General features: G+C 38.9%; 1 protein-coding gene across 3 annotated transcripts in view; it reads right to left on the bottom strand.

Annotated features, from left to right (window-relative positions):
* Positions 1-12,902, bottom strand: part of ACSL1 (acyl-CoA synthetase long chain family member 1) — a 53,662-nt gene extending 40,760 nt beyond the window's left edge. The window contains exons 1-3 of one of the 3 annotated variants that reach the window (XM_081959762.1): positions 12,743-12,902; positions 4,639-4,883; positions 84-198 (exon numbers count right to left, since the gene is read on the bottom strand). In XM_081959762.1, the coding sequence (XP_081815888.1) occupies positions 84-198; positions 4,639-4,848 (325 nt within the window). In that variant the 5' untranslated portion in view covers positions 4,849-4,883; positions 12,743-12,902. Of the gene's footprint in view, positions 1-83; positions 199-4,638; positions 4,884-12,395; positions 12,523-12,742 lie in introns of those variants that run through there. The other 2 variants (XM_081959760.1, XM_081959761.1) reach the window with 2 other exon arrangements.
* Between the last annotated feature and the right edge of the window lie 1,256 nt (positions 12,903-14,158).

Genomic DNA, 14,158 nt, shown 5'->3' with positions numbered 1-14,158 from the left:
GGCTAATTGGTATGGCTCCATGAAAGTCTGTAAGATATGCTCCTTCCAGAATTATTCTTCCTTTCCAAATGATTAATACTCACTTGACACATGCAAGCCCCTTTGGAAGATATCATAGGCCGTTCTCACATCATCATAATAGTAAACAAATGGCTCATCATTATCAAGTAGTGCAGAGCGTCTGGCATACTCTCCACCCTGTATGAAATGAAGTAAAACACATATACCTCTGTACAACTTCTGAACAACTTTTTTCTGTGATCATGCACAACAAACTATGTTAATTATCAAATTAGGAAATGTGTCAATGAACACAGAGAACACCATGTAAGAATTGGACAAACACATATGACACATAACGCTTTCAATTTGTTTCTAGCCCAGTATCAAGGGAAATCATATACAGCTTGTGTTAAAGTTATATTAAAGCCACAAATCACAATACTTAGCATCAATAATTTAATTTGACTGCGTGTTCTAAATGAATGGAAATGTAAGCTCAGGAGTGGAATTATTTCTGTTAACTTTTTAAATAGGCTTAACTAATGTAAATTTAAATAGTGTAAATTATTTATTTCCACTATTACGCTTACTCTACTACATGTCTTACATTTTATGCTATTGTAGCTTTAAGAAGAAAAAGCTGTTTTCCCTTTGTTTCTTTTGTTGTTTTACCACTTTCAGCCCTAGAAAGGAAACAATGGCAAACCATTTCTGAAATAAATTGCCAAGAATGCTGCAGGGACCTGTCCAGGCAGTCTCTGAGAGTCGGACACGAATGAACAGAAAGAAACATAAATATATACTTCTATGGCCACCTTGAGTTTCATAAAACCTACATCCATATTTTTGTTCCTTCATGTTCCCTCATCCTTGATTTCCTTCTCTGATTTTCCACTGTTACTTAAATACATCCTTAACATTATTGAACGTTGAGTAATATATTCATAGCTTATATCAAAATACTGAAGGTGGAAGGAAAGATAAAAAAAACATTCCCCATGTTTTGAGAAATGCTGTAGCAAGTTCAAAAGAAACTCTTGAACCAGGGAATTCCAAATCATAATTTTGGAAACTCTGCCAGTTTCCATTCTGCAAATTACACAATAATTGTCTTTTTCCTATGTTTCGTATACCAGCAATGGGTGAGGTGGAAGGTAGAATTACAAAGTTATTAGTCAGTCTTCACTGAGAAGTTGGTGTCTGGATGACAACACCAGTAATTGCACACAAACTCTGTTGCAGCTATACATCTGAAGAGGAAAAAAAAACCTGGGAGCATCTGTCTATGTCAGAGGAACACATTGTACTGCATCTGGCTGGACAATATTCTTGTTGACTTGGGCAGATCATTTCAACCTAGCCAGTGACATGGATTGACGACCTCTCATTTTAGCCATATCTCTAGCAATGTTTCTAATACATCGCCAAATATAGACATTGCTTACTAAGGTTTGAAAGAGTATCTATTAGCATTAGCCGTTACTGTTAAGAAAACTGCTCTGGTGACTGTTAAAAACAATATCATAATTTCAAACCCTGCACAGCACAGGATGGGAAGATGAGCAATATAGAAAACTTTCTTATTTGCTCTTCTGTTATCAAACAGGATCAGAAGGCTAGGATTTCTGTAACATCAGCGAGTGCACATAATAGAAATTTTGAAAGCATGGCTTCTCATCTGTATATAATATAGAAGAGAAATTGAAATCATTGCTCCAACTTATTTTATCTATGAAATACTTCCCAAACAAACATTCCAATGTATGTATGTATGTATGTATGTATGTATGTATGTATGTATAATTTTAGCTATAAACAACCTACATTTATAAAGCAACACTTTTAAAATTGTAGCTCATATACCAGCACGGTTATCTTCAATAAGTACATCCAGGTCTCTTTTAGCCACTTTGGAAAAATATACAAGCTAGGAATCAATGACAGTTCATGAACTAAGCATCACATGAAGCTGAGACTGTGGACACCAAAATGGAAAGGTCGCTTTCCCTTCTTAATGCAGGAAGAAAACATGTTAGGAAATCTCCATTTCCAGGTATTCTTGGTGCCTTAAAAGCACGACATTATATGTGTCTGTGTGCTCTATGAATAACTGCAGGAGAGAATTCTATTCTTGTGTATCTCAGAAATTTGAGAGGAGGCCTAGTGTGTAATAATGGCTATTTGTTGTTCTAGAAACACAACTTTTTAAGATACCCCTCCCCCGCCACCCCCACCCCCCAGCCTCTGCAATATTTTGTGAAGTTCAAATCCTCTGGCTGAGAGAGATTGGAAATGCAAATTTACCAAGGTCAGCCAAAATCTGTGGGGTCATGAAGACTATTGTGAAAGTAAGCAATTTCTATTTTGAACTCTGCACTTGCAAATCAATATTTGGCCAGATCAATTATTTTAAAACTGAGTAGATTTCCAGAAATTTCCAGAAAGAACCAGCAGTTAGTTCATCAGAGGAAATACAAATATCTTTTTTGCACTACCAAAAAACAATTAAATATTTAGGCTTGAATGCATTGTTGGAATAGTACTAATGAACTATCAATCAATTGATCAATTCATCAATGATTTGGAGGAGGGAATAAATGGGGAACTCATCAAATTTGCAGATGACACCAAGCTGGCAGGAATAGCCAACACTCCAGAAGACAGGCTTAAGATACAGAAGGATCTTGACAAACTTGAACATTGGGCACTATCTAATAAAATGAAATACAATGGTGAAAAGACTAAGGTTCTACATTTAGGCAACAAAAATGGAATGCACAGGTACAGTATAGGTGGTACCTTGCTCAGTAGTAGTAACTGTGAAAGGGATCTTGGAGTCCTAGTGGACAACCATTTAAATATGAGCCAGCAGTGTGCAGCAGCTGCCAAAAAAGCCAACACAGTCCTAGGCTGCATCAACAGAGGGATAGAATCAAGATCACGTGAAGTGTTAATACCACTTTATAATGCCTTGGTAAGGCCACACTTGGAATACTGCATTCAGTTCTGGTCGCCGCAATGTAAAAAAGATTTGGAGACTCTAGAAAGAGTGCAGAGAAGAGCAACAAAGAGGATTAGGGGACTGGAGACTAAAACATATGAAGAATGGTTGCAGGAACTGGGTATGTTTAGCTTAAGAGAAAGAAGGACTAGGGGAGACATGATAGCATTGTTCCAATATCTCAGGGGTTGCCACAAAGAAGAGGGAGTCAAACTATTCTCCAAGGCACCTGAGGGTAGAACAAGAAGCAATGGGTGGAAACTAATCAAGGAGAGAAGCAACTTAGAACTGAGGAGAAATTTCCTGACAGTTAGAACAATTAATCAGTGGAACAGCTTGCCTCCAGAAGTTGTGAATGCCCCAACACTGGAAGTCTTTAAGAAGATGTTGGATAGCTATTTGTCTGAAACGGTATAGGGTTTCCTGCCTAGGCAGGGGGTTGGACTAGAAGACCTCCAAGGTCCCTTCCAACTCTACTATTGTACTGTATTGTATTGAATGGTTGATCTCAGTGAGACACAAGATGCAATATGTTCCCCATGACAACTGTCCACTAATAAGCTTATATTTCCCAATAATTTTTAATGTTATACATGTGAAATAATTAGCTTAATGCTATTTGCTTATTTGTGCAAAAATAAAACCTTGGGTCAAGTACTGTATTTTTCACAAGCTTCAATATGCAATTGGACATTTTTATATGCAAACATCCTTGCTTGAAAAAGAGACTTTATATATGAAGGTGGCTTCCACATGTATAATAGATGCATCACTAAATCTCATGAGGGTTCAATTAAGTTACCAGCTGCAACTCACTATGAATGTGGCTGTAGAATACCATCCAACTACCAAACATTGTGGCCAATGTTTGTCTGAATTAATAGACAAATGTCCTTTTTAGATGGCAAGGCATATGGACTCAGTCAACAGAAGATACTAAATGGGATTGTATTTTGCCTTGTTGTAAGTATTTAAATCACACATCCAGAGCCCTAGAATTCTACTGAAACAAAGAAAATAATGCAAAGTTCAATCATAGCTCATAACTACAATAGTCTGAAGAGAGCAGGGGGAACTGTAGCTTAGCCATTCTTTATCAGCTTGACCTTTTTTTCCAAATCTAGTTATGCTTTAGGAGAAAAAAATGATCACCGAAGGAGTTCGGAAGTACATTGTTTATGCTTCAAATGAGAGATGCTTTTAATCGGTGTTGTCCCACAGTTAAGCCTGTCCTCCTACAAACTCTACTGTCCATATTCTACAATAATTTACACTGTAGTCTGTTAGTTAGCTAAGAAGATTCAGGTTCTGCTGCTTGCACTAAGCCCAAGATGCAAAACAATGTTTCCCAGTGTCAGAGCCCTTTAAGAAATGTATACTTCAACTCCTAGAATTCCCCAGCCAGCCATGCTGCTTCTTTAAAGGTGCTGAGATTGAAAAATACTGACGTAAAAGTATTGTATAGATCCTGAATTGCCCTTTTAAATCATTTTCAAAACATTTTATCTAAATATATTCATTTATCTTAAAACCTTAACCTAAAGCTCCTTTTGGTAAAGACTAAATAAAATTACCATGGCAGACCTTTTTAATGAAATAAGTATTCAAAGAAATAGAAATGCATGACTGCTTACCTCTATTTCTACAGACTGCATCGCTAAGTCACAAGGCGGTTTCAGTGCTTTAGGTCTTGTGGCATACCAGTAAGTTGTCAGGGCTGCAAAAGCACCAAACCCCATCAGTGTGTTTGTCGGAAGAGTACGTACATACTGCCTTACATCGCCGAGTTCTGGCATTCGCAGATGCCGAAACAATTCATGGGCTTGCATTGTGAGAGGCTGCATTTATTCAGTCTGCTGCAATCTATATCTACGGCAATCTGTTGACAAAAGAAGAAGTGAAGTGAGCCCAATCTCATGTGGAATAAATGAAGCCTTCCTCTTCTCTGAGGGAAGGATGTATCTTCCAACAATAAACCAAGTTAGGAACATCTACAGGTAATCCCTGATTTATGACCAGTTACTTAGCGACCATTTGAAGTTACAATGGACCTCCCCAGAACTACTTACAATTCAGTTTCAAAGTTCCAAGAACTCCCCCCCCCCAAGTCATGTGGTCACGTTTGAGGCACTTAATAACCAGTACACATTTACATCTATTTGCAATGTCCTATGGTCACATGTCTATGATTTAGGGGGGGGGGGGTGTTGTCAAAAAGCAGCTTTTACTTCCAGTTTTTGGTAGAAAAAAGTTACTCTCTGACAAAACTTTCTCTCAAGCTCCTTAAAAGCTGCAATGCATTTTCTTTAAACCATGAGCTTAAAGGAGTCCACTGATACTTGGCCTGAAATCCAATATATAAAAGGTTTGTATATGACTTGACACCCTGGCAAAGGAACACTGAAGGAATTTTCTTCTACTTGTCTCTTTAAATCTCCAACTGGGACAAGGAGAAAAAAAAGAGCAAATATTTTTTTAAATTCTTTTTAAAGTCCTGGTGTGTCTGTTCAGCTTATGTTTCACTCGGCTGCCAAGGTCTCTCAGAACACCAGTCACATGCTCACCCTTACATTTTTTGCCCACTAGGCCAAAGTTTACCAGCAGACAAAATGCATACTTAGCTTTGAGACAAGGTGGGCCAATGGAAACAAGAGTCTGAGGCCATCCCACTGCACACACCACAGAACGTGGCATGCAAAAAAGCAATGTTCATCTCAGAAACACACAACTGGCAGCAACATTCCTAACTGTCCATCAACAGCTTATTCTTATTCCCAAACAAAACTTGGAAAGATTAGATGTTGACATTTTTGATCTACTAAAGCAGCAGATGTGTTACAAAGCCTAACAACTGTCTATTTTTCATAGTTACCTACATGCTAACAGACTCTGAAATCTTTCAGCATCTCTCTCTGGACTGGATCCTGAGTTTAAGCTGAGGAGCAGACCTACTCTATGTCACCATATTCACTCATGAGAGTAATTGCAATTAGAATTTACTCAGTTCTCCTGGAACAACCTTTCAGAATCTTCTCATGAATCTGGGATCTTTCTCCTCTGCAATACAAGGATTAAATTGATCTGCTTTGGAATTGTTGGTAAAGATTACAGAATGCCATGCTTTGATCATTCAGAAGCATGGCACATATGTCAATGATTACCAAATCATTACCAATTCTTTATTTCAGGTCAGCAACTCAGATAGAATGAATCATATTAAATAAAAACCTACACAGTGATGCCACAAGATAGAACATACAGATTAAAATAAAGCACACAAGAGAGAAGAGCTGCAATTCTCCTCCCACTATTTAGTTATCAACAATATACCGGTTTCACAAGCTATGCAGTGCAGTGGCAAGAGTTATCTTTGGGTCTGCTACCAGTAGTAGAAATTGTATTTAAATTTTTTGAGTCCATTCCAGAATTGAAATTACAATAGGTGTCAGGAACTCTTTGCAGATGTCTCAATAAAAAATTAGAATATAACAACGAGTTTGTGTTTCAGTATTACCATTAATACAAGAGCAAAGCCTTTCCAAATATAGTTTTATGAAATTTTCCCTCCAGCTCTGATGGTATAATATTGAACCAGTGTTATGTAAATGCTTCTAGAAATTTGTTGAGAGTTGATCTAGGTACAAAGTTGCCTTAAATGATCACAGCTGTGTTCCAATTGTAAGTTAAGCAAAAGTTTACTATATTCTGACTGTAATTCTTTATCGCGGATACTTTAAGAATCACCATTGCCTGATCTTATCTCATAGGCTTGAGTGTGTGTGCATGTATGTATGTACGTACAACATACATACATACATACATACATACATACATACATACATACATAGATATTTACAGGAAGAATTGTATTTATCGATTAATGTTAGCTCTGTCAGAATGGGGCCAAAGTGAATCTTTAGTCAATAAGGTGCATAACTATGCCCTTATTTCAACTTTTGTAAGTCTTGCTTCCAGCTATTAATGATTAGTAATACAACATGTAAATTTGGATTCTTTCCATTTCCCTGTGTCTTAAATATTCTGAATAAAATATCTTTCTCCTTAGCTTCAAGCTGAATTGTTCCCAAGTTACACCATTTTCGATTAAACTCCACTGTAATGTGTTTATTGAGTAATTTCTATGTTCCTCAATGTAACAAAATCCTATTTGCACTACTGTTTCAGCACATATTTCCATACATTAAAGCATAAAGTTGCCTGTGAACCACTTTAAAATGTGACAATGAAAGATAAGATTTTGCTCAGTCAATTTATTCAGTCCTAAAAAGTTGTACCTTACAAGTATTTCTGCAGGCAAGGCCATTAGATTGATAAAAAAAGAATTTTAAAAATCCTAAATGTTATCCAACAGGAAAACTTTAAAGAACATCAGGTTTTAATTTGAATAGATATGGCTCTTAATTTTTCTATAATCCAATAGTCAAACTTCTTTTTCCAGAGTATCCAGCCAGCACAGCCAGGATCCCAAAAATCCAGTGGGCAATAGGCTGTGAAAAACTGGGTAATCTAATCTAACCTCCTCTTTTCACATAAACATCAAACACACAAACACTTCTCTTATACACGTCTTACATACATAAGAAAAGCACACATAAGGTATTGAGCTATATGGCTGTTCTAAAGGGACTATTATGCAGTGTTTTTATTTTCAGCCTCTTAAGATTCCACAACAGAGATGTGGATTCGTGTGTCTAAGTCAAAATCAAAAGCATATTACGACTTAGCATATATGTGAACCAGGTCAATTCCTTCTAATACTGTTGTCCAAGCAGTAAATACCTAAATGCAGGGTGAGACAAACTTTTTGGTTATACATTCATAGCTATAACTTTAATTCAACAACTAAATGGATCATTATCCATTTACCCAAACTTTTAGCTTTAGAAACCTGTCGGGGAAAGAGCTATGTACAAGGAGCTCTGACCCTGTCTCGTGTATCTTACTCAGCTAGTCAAATGAATGCCATGCTTCCAGCCAAAAAAAGCTCCTTGACACACGCCTAAGTAAAATACTGAATCAGCCAAGATGTGGTCTTTTCAGCTGCGCTCAGCTTAGCAAACCTCATCCAAGTTGACTCCGTGTACTCATTCCAAGCTCCTCCTCCTCCTTTTGCCAAGTACAATCATCTATTTACAGAGAGCAGAATGCTCTTCTATTGTCTGCCAGTAGGCAGACATCATTCGAGGGCAACTGCCAACTTCTTCAGTATAGTGCTACCCCAGAGGAGCCAATGGCTTTTCTCCTTCTAGCTCTGCTGATTAAGTTGAAGAGGGGAGGGGGAGTGAAATCTATAGTGACTTGTTTAATCAGGATCATTGTTCTAGAAATCAGCTCCACCCCATGCTAAGTATGATGCTTTTAGCAACCACACTACTCATTCATTACTTTTAGACTGGGGTGAAAGATGTGCCATTCAAATTAATACACAGCATTGCATTAATTCCTCTGCAGTTCTTTCCCCATTTTTAAACTAGTGGAGAGGTCAATCTGAAAAATCTATCTTACGTTTTGTGGAGGTGTTGACAGACATCAAACTAATTTAAGGAAGTGTCAGCTGAAAGAGGACACACTTTCCCATTATTCTTACATGGCATACTGCAAGACAATTACTTAACAGCCCAATTCTGGGGCATGCCCAGTTTTGCTTAATAACTCAAAAGGAGACATAGACAAGGAAAGCTACCAAATGTTATTTTAAAACTACTGCCAAGTCAATCAAAGGTGATGTGGAAAAACAACCTACCAGGTTCTTCTGTCCCTCAGCCTGGAGATCTCATGGACATTGACCATCTTCTGTTTGATTAGCAGAGGCATTTTTGCAATTGCCCCAGTGTGAGGATTTTTTTAAAAAAATATGTGGCTAAAGTTACTTTGTTGTCTTGGTTGCCTTAATAAAATTAAAGTATGGAGTTAATTGAGGAGTTACATATTGCTATGGGTTCCTGACTGCTTAAATTGTTTGAATTCATTGATATACTATCAGTTAGCAATAGTAATTGAAACACCTCCCTGCCCCTTCCCACTTACGGCATCAAGCAGGAATGAGTCTAGAAACATTAAAAAAAATTGTGATACTGCACAATTTTTTTAGTGGCTGGGTAGAGGCACACACCAGAGCTTACCATTAGTTCCTCTTGTTAAATATAGGAAATATAAAATATGCCCTCCATGTGATCAGTTGTCTACTATGTAACTTCCTGATGAGGCAATGAGCTAAATTTTAGAGTTAAAAGACACACTGCTGCATAAACTAGTTGGCATCATATTTTAAACTCCTGAAACCTCTAAAAGAAAGCCCAAAATCACTTTATAGGTTATTTTGGGTATGTTGCTAACATTCACTTGAGCAAAATTTCACATCACCAACTCCAGCAAAAATTTTATGAAGCTCTACTTAGCTTTTCAAAGAAATTTTAAACAGAACCATCTGCTTTTTGTTTCTGTTTAAATATTTTCAACTGAGCATTATTATAGTTATGTTGCTGATTGAGTTAGACAAACGTTAATCCACTTACTAATCAATAAACAACAGCCTGGGTATTTTTCTGTAGTTTCTAAGAAACATTAACCGTATTTTAATCAGGGGGCGTTCTACGACGTTAAAAAAAATTAATGGAACACTTTCCACATTTGTATTCCTTTGTAATTGAAAATAATTATTAAAATAGTATCTTAGCCTATAAAAAGAGCATTATGATGCATTTGAGAAATAAAAGATTGCTATAGCTGCGTTCAGAGAACTTATTGTCTATATGGATTTCTTTTCTGGATCCATACAATACAGAAGACAGATTCTTGTTGAACTTTTTGGAAAACTTCCAAACAGTAGAAATAATTTGATGATTGGACAGCCGAATCCATACAGATGACAAGTTCTTATCTTCTGGATGTATTTAAGCAGAGGATGGATGGCCATCTGTCAAAAATGCTTTATTTAGACTTGGATAGACTAATGATTTAACTGCCCCTTCATATACTATGATTTTATAAATACCACGTAAGTATAAAATCCATAACTATAAACAAGCTTTTCCCTCTAAGATTTTGCCTTCATGAAAGCAAGTTTTATTTCTTTGAGGCAGGATTGACAGTATCTAAACTTCAAAGACGAAGAATAATTTACGTTGTTTCACCTTTCTACAGATTCATAACTTAGATCCAACTCAGATTTGTTATCACATTTTCAAATGTAATAGTAAGTTTAACGTGTTGCACCTTAATAAAGAGATTTAAGTGGTTGAGCAAACATCAAAATTAATTGCTGGCTCTGCATTGCTTCAGAACAGCAAATAATTAGGCCACAAATTCTGTTCTCAGAAGCCAGTATTTAAGCAGCACTTCATTAAAGGCAAACAAACATGAGTTTCAGAGCATTAGTGTCAAAACCTTGAGAAATTGGTATATTGGAAACCACAAAAAGGCCATTAGTATGACCAAACAGACTTGCCTGTAAAGACAACTTCGAGCCAGGCATTAGAGGTTTATATGGTGTATTATTACATTCTTTATCCAAAACTAGAGTTAATGTATAGTACCCATTGTTAGTAAAGTTTGATAGCAGTTTTCCCCACGAATAAAAATAGGTTAAAATGTGGGTGACTGTCACTATACTTTGGGATAGCAAATTCCATAAATCAAATGTAGCTGCATAAAAAGTATTTCCTTTCAATTTCTCAGCATTGGAGGATTATGGGTTTCAATATTACAAAAAACCTTTCACTCCATGAATAATTATACCCATCACTATCCTGTCTCTATTCAGTCTTTTTAAATTCCTAGATGAAATGTGGTTGCCTTCTGCACTTTTGATAGGCGCTCTCTCCTCTCTCTTTCTCTCTCTCTCCCCACACACAGGGTATGATTATAGCAACAATTAAGATACTGGCAAATTTATTTATATTCTTTTTTAATGATATCCCATGCAGAAGCACAAACATCTTCAGCAACCAAGACTCCATCAAAATGATGACACACATACAATGACAAAAACTCTGCCTTTACATACTTGCATCTTATGTTTAAAGCAAGTCTTTAAATCCTGTTTTGGTATAAAGAGGTCATGACACATGTTTCATCAATCCTTATATCCTTTGCAGACCACTTATACATTTTTAGCCGTAGCATTTTCATCCACAGCAACTGCACACTGTATATAGTGCTCAACCACAAACTTAAGATATTTTTTCTGGATGCTCGTCACCAATTTTGACCCAGTGTGCATTTGTCTATGCTTCATTAAACTGAACCTTATTTTGTTCGTAATCTGAATCCCTGATCTCAGAATTTGGAGGTTTCCTTTTGTTTTATGAAGCACTAATACAAGCACATAGAGATGTTATTGGTTTAATCTGCCACTGAGAGAATTCACCATGCATTTCTACTCCTTGTTTCCTCTTCTTTGTCCAGCTACTAATCCAGAAGAGGAGCTTTCTCTTTTTTTAATCCCATGACTAGAATCTGGCCATCAAACTAAAATAGCCAAGACCAGACATCATTAATAAATGTTAAATGTGATCTGGCTGTTCCTGAATAGTAGTATCCAATACGGTGATATTTGGAGCGATGGAATAAAGACCCCAGCCTTTTCTCTTGAAGAAGAAAATCCCAATGTTGATAGCTGCAGAAGAAGCAACAGGCTTGGTTAATTATAGCCACATTAGCAGCAGCAGAAACAACAAGAACAAAAGATTCTGCAATCTGCTCCGCAGAATATTATCATTTCTGGAACAATTTAATCTCTGGAAATATATAGACAAAGAAAAATCAACATTTTAATTGCAACTCTTAAAAGTAGATATTTCCAGAAGCTTCAAAAGGGATGGAAAAAGCAGTGGGAAATAAGAGAGACATTGCAAGATGTAGTGGATGTCTTGCCTAAGAGTTCATAGGCAAAGTGCCATAGCTGTAAATTACCTTGTCACTGCAGGACTGCTCCATCAAACAGATGTGATTTAAGCCAGCCAGAGCAATATCCCTTGACAAATTCAGATGGCACGAATTTATAGAAGGGGTGACAGCATTTGACTCACTCCTTCTCACAGGCCTAAATATCAAGTTTTTGAGTGAAAGACCGAGGCATCTTCCAAATGCGGTGGAGGAAAGGCACACGGATCCCATCTAAACAACTCTCCTGTAATCCAAGGTCCCAATGCAGCATAGGTGCGTTCAACAGAACAAAAAGTCAAACCACTTCCACCTCCACGTTGCAAACATTTGTGCCTTTATTATCTCCCCGAAATCCAATAATCCCAGACAACCCCCCATCTCCTCCACCCCAAAAGAGGGGCTCAGTTGAACCCAAAGGAAACCATCGCCGCAAAATAACCCATTTCCTGCCCGCGCTGATAGGCTGCATCCAGCCAATACCGACCTAGAAAAGATCCTATTGCAGTCCTTGCCTGATCCGAGGGGCCAGGGAGAGAAAGCGCCTCTCCAAGCGGCCTAGAGAAGTGGGAGGCCCCACCTTTATGCCCCCGGCTCCCTGACGCCGGGCTCCCCGCCCCCTTTTCCGGGCGCAGCCAGAGGCAGCGATGCAACTGCGGCGCCGGCCGGGCAGGTTAGGCTGGTCGGAAGAATGGAGAAAAGACTAGGGTCCTCCCGGGCAGCCAAGGCGGCATCAGCTAGTGACGAAGAGGGAAAATCCCCGCTGCCCTCCAGAAGTCGTGGGGAGGGGGCAGCTCCCCGCTTGCTGCGTGACAGTCTGGCTGGCTCACCCACCTGCTTTCCTCTTCGTCCTGTCTCCTCCCGGGCACGCTCCCCTGGGCGCAAGTCAGCGGGCAGCCACCACTATTTGCAGCCCGAGCGGTGTGCGGCTGGAGCGCCCGGCGCTCCTATTTAAGTCGTCCCTAAAGGGAGGGAAGGTGTGTGTGTGGGGGGGGGGGAGTGGGAAAGAAAACAGCGCACGAAACGGAGGCGGCGCAGCCGAGTGTCTTGCGTAGCGCCAGGCCCGCCTTTCCACTAAGCGCAGGGACACACGAGAGACACTAGGACCAGTTAGAAGCGAAGCGAGCCGGTTGGCTCGCGCTACTCGGCGCTCGCACCAATAGGAGGGCAGGAGGAGGGCGAAAAGCACGCAATGCCAAGGGCAGTCAAATCGCGCGACGCGGCGGAACGTCTGAAGTCAGCCCGGGCGGTCTCGGTCCTCGAGGCGAGGGGCCACCGCACGTCATCCCTCGAGTGCCGGTCCTTTGGGAGAGCGCTCGGAATGTCATCGGGGGCCTCCCGATAGTCGTGACAGCCTCGGGGCTTGCTGGGGACGGTTTTTCCCGCCCACGTTCAATGAACTAGTCTGGTCCTTTATGGAAAGCGCACGCTGTTGTCCATTAGCGGTTCATGACGACGCCCGAAATCAATCCGTTCCCTTCTCTGATCTGTTTTATGGCATCGCTTGTTCTCGAGAAAAGCACGTTGTAGAATTATATGCTTTGGCTGAATTCAAAGCCTAGAAGTGAGGATATCCCATCACCCCCATCATCATCATCATTTTGCACCAACACTTGGGCAAAATTGACAAGGCAATCCTAAACACATGTCTAAAATTCTCCTTATATTAAGATACAGGGTTATAAATAGAGGGAATAAATACTAACAAGCAAGATTATTCTTATTTCAAAGCACACTGAAAAGATTCGTTCAGTCTCATCCTGCTCGGGAGAACACAACTGTTTTCTTTACAGGGTGCAAACCCTGTTTGTTCTTGTTACTAAATTTCTTCAAAAGACCTTTATTTAGCAGCAGAGCTCATTGAATTTAGAATTCAGAGTTTGCCTCCCACATATTTGCACAGGCACACATTGCCATAGCTGACTGCTAGATTGTGCAGGAAAATAAGAGTACTGTGAATCAGAATGAAAGTTGAAGCAAAGTTAAGTGTTGCCAGGTTTTGCAAGAATGCTTGAACTACTTAATTCTTAACAGGTTCTATGAAAAAAGTTTAAAAGATGTATTTACTGCTCTAGAAGGTGGTTTCGGTGCAAAATATGCAGCATACCTAAATTTTAAAATCCAGCAGTTTTGAGATGTTTTGAAATTGAGTTTGAGTTAGAACTTTAATCAGATAGTAGTAACTCCTCAATATTCTGCCTAGGGCCTCTCAAATGTATCTAGAAGATATTTTGTTATTTCTAACGGTTA

Source organism: Natrix helvetica (assembly GCF_964273705.1).
Source record: "Natrix helvetica genome assembly, chromosome: 7".
NCBI lineage: Eukaryota > Metazoa > Chordata > Lepidosauria > Squamata > Natricidae > Natrix > Natrix helvetica.
The sequence above is the reverse complement of the archived record's forward strand: the minus strand, read 5'-3'. Positions and strand labels throughout refer to the sequence as shown.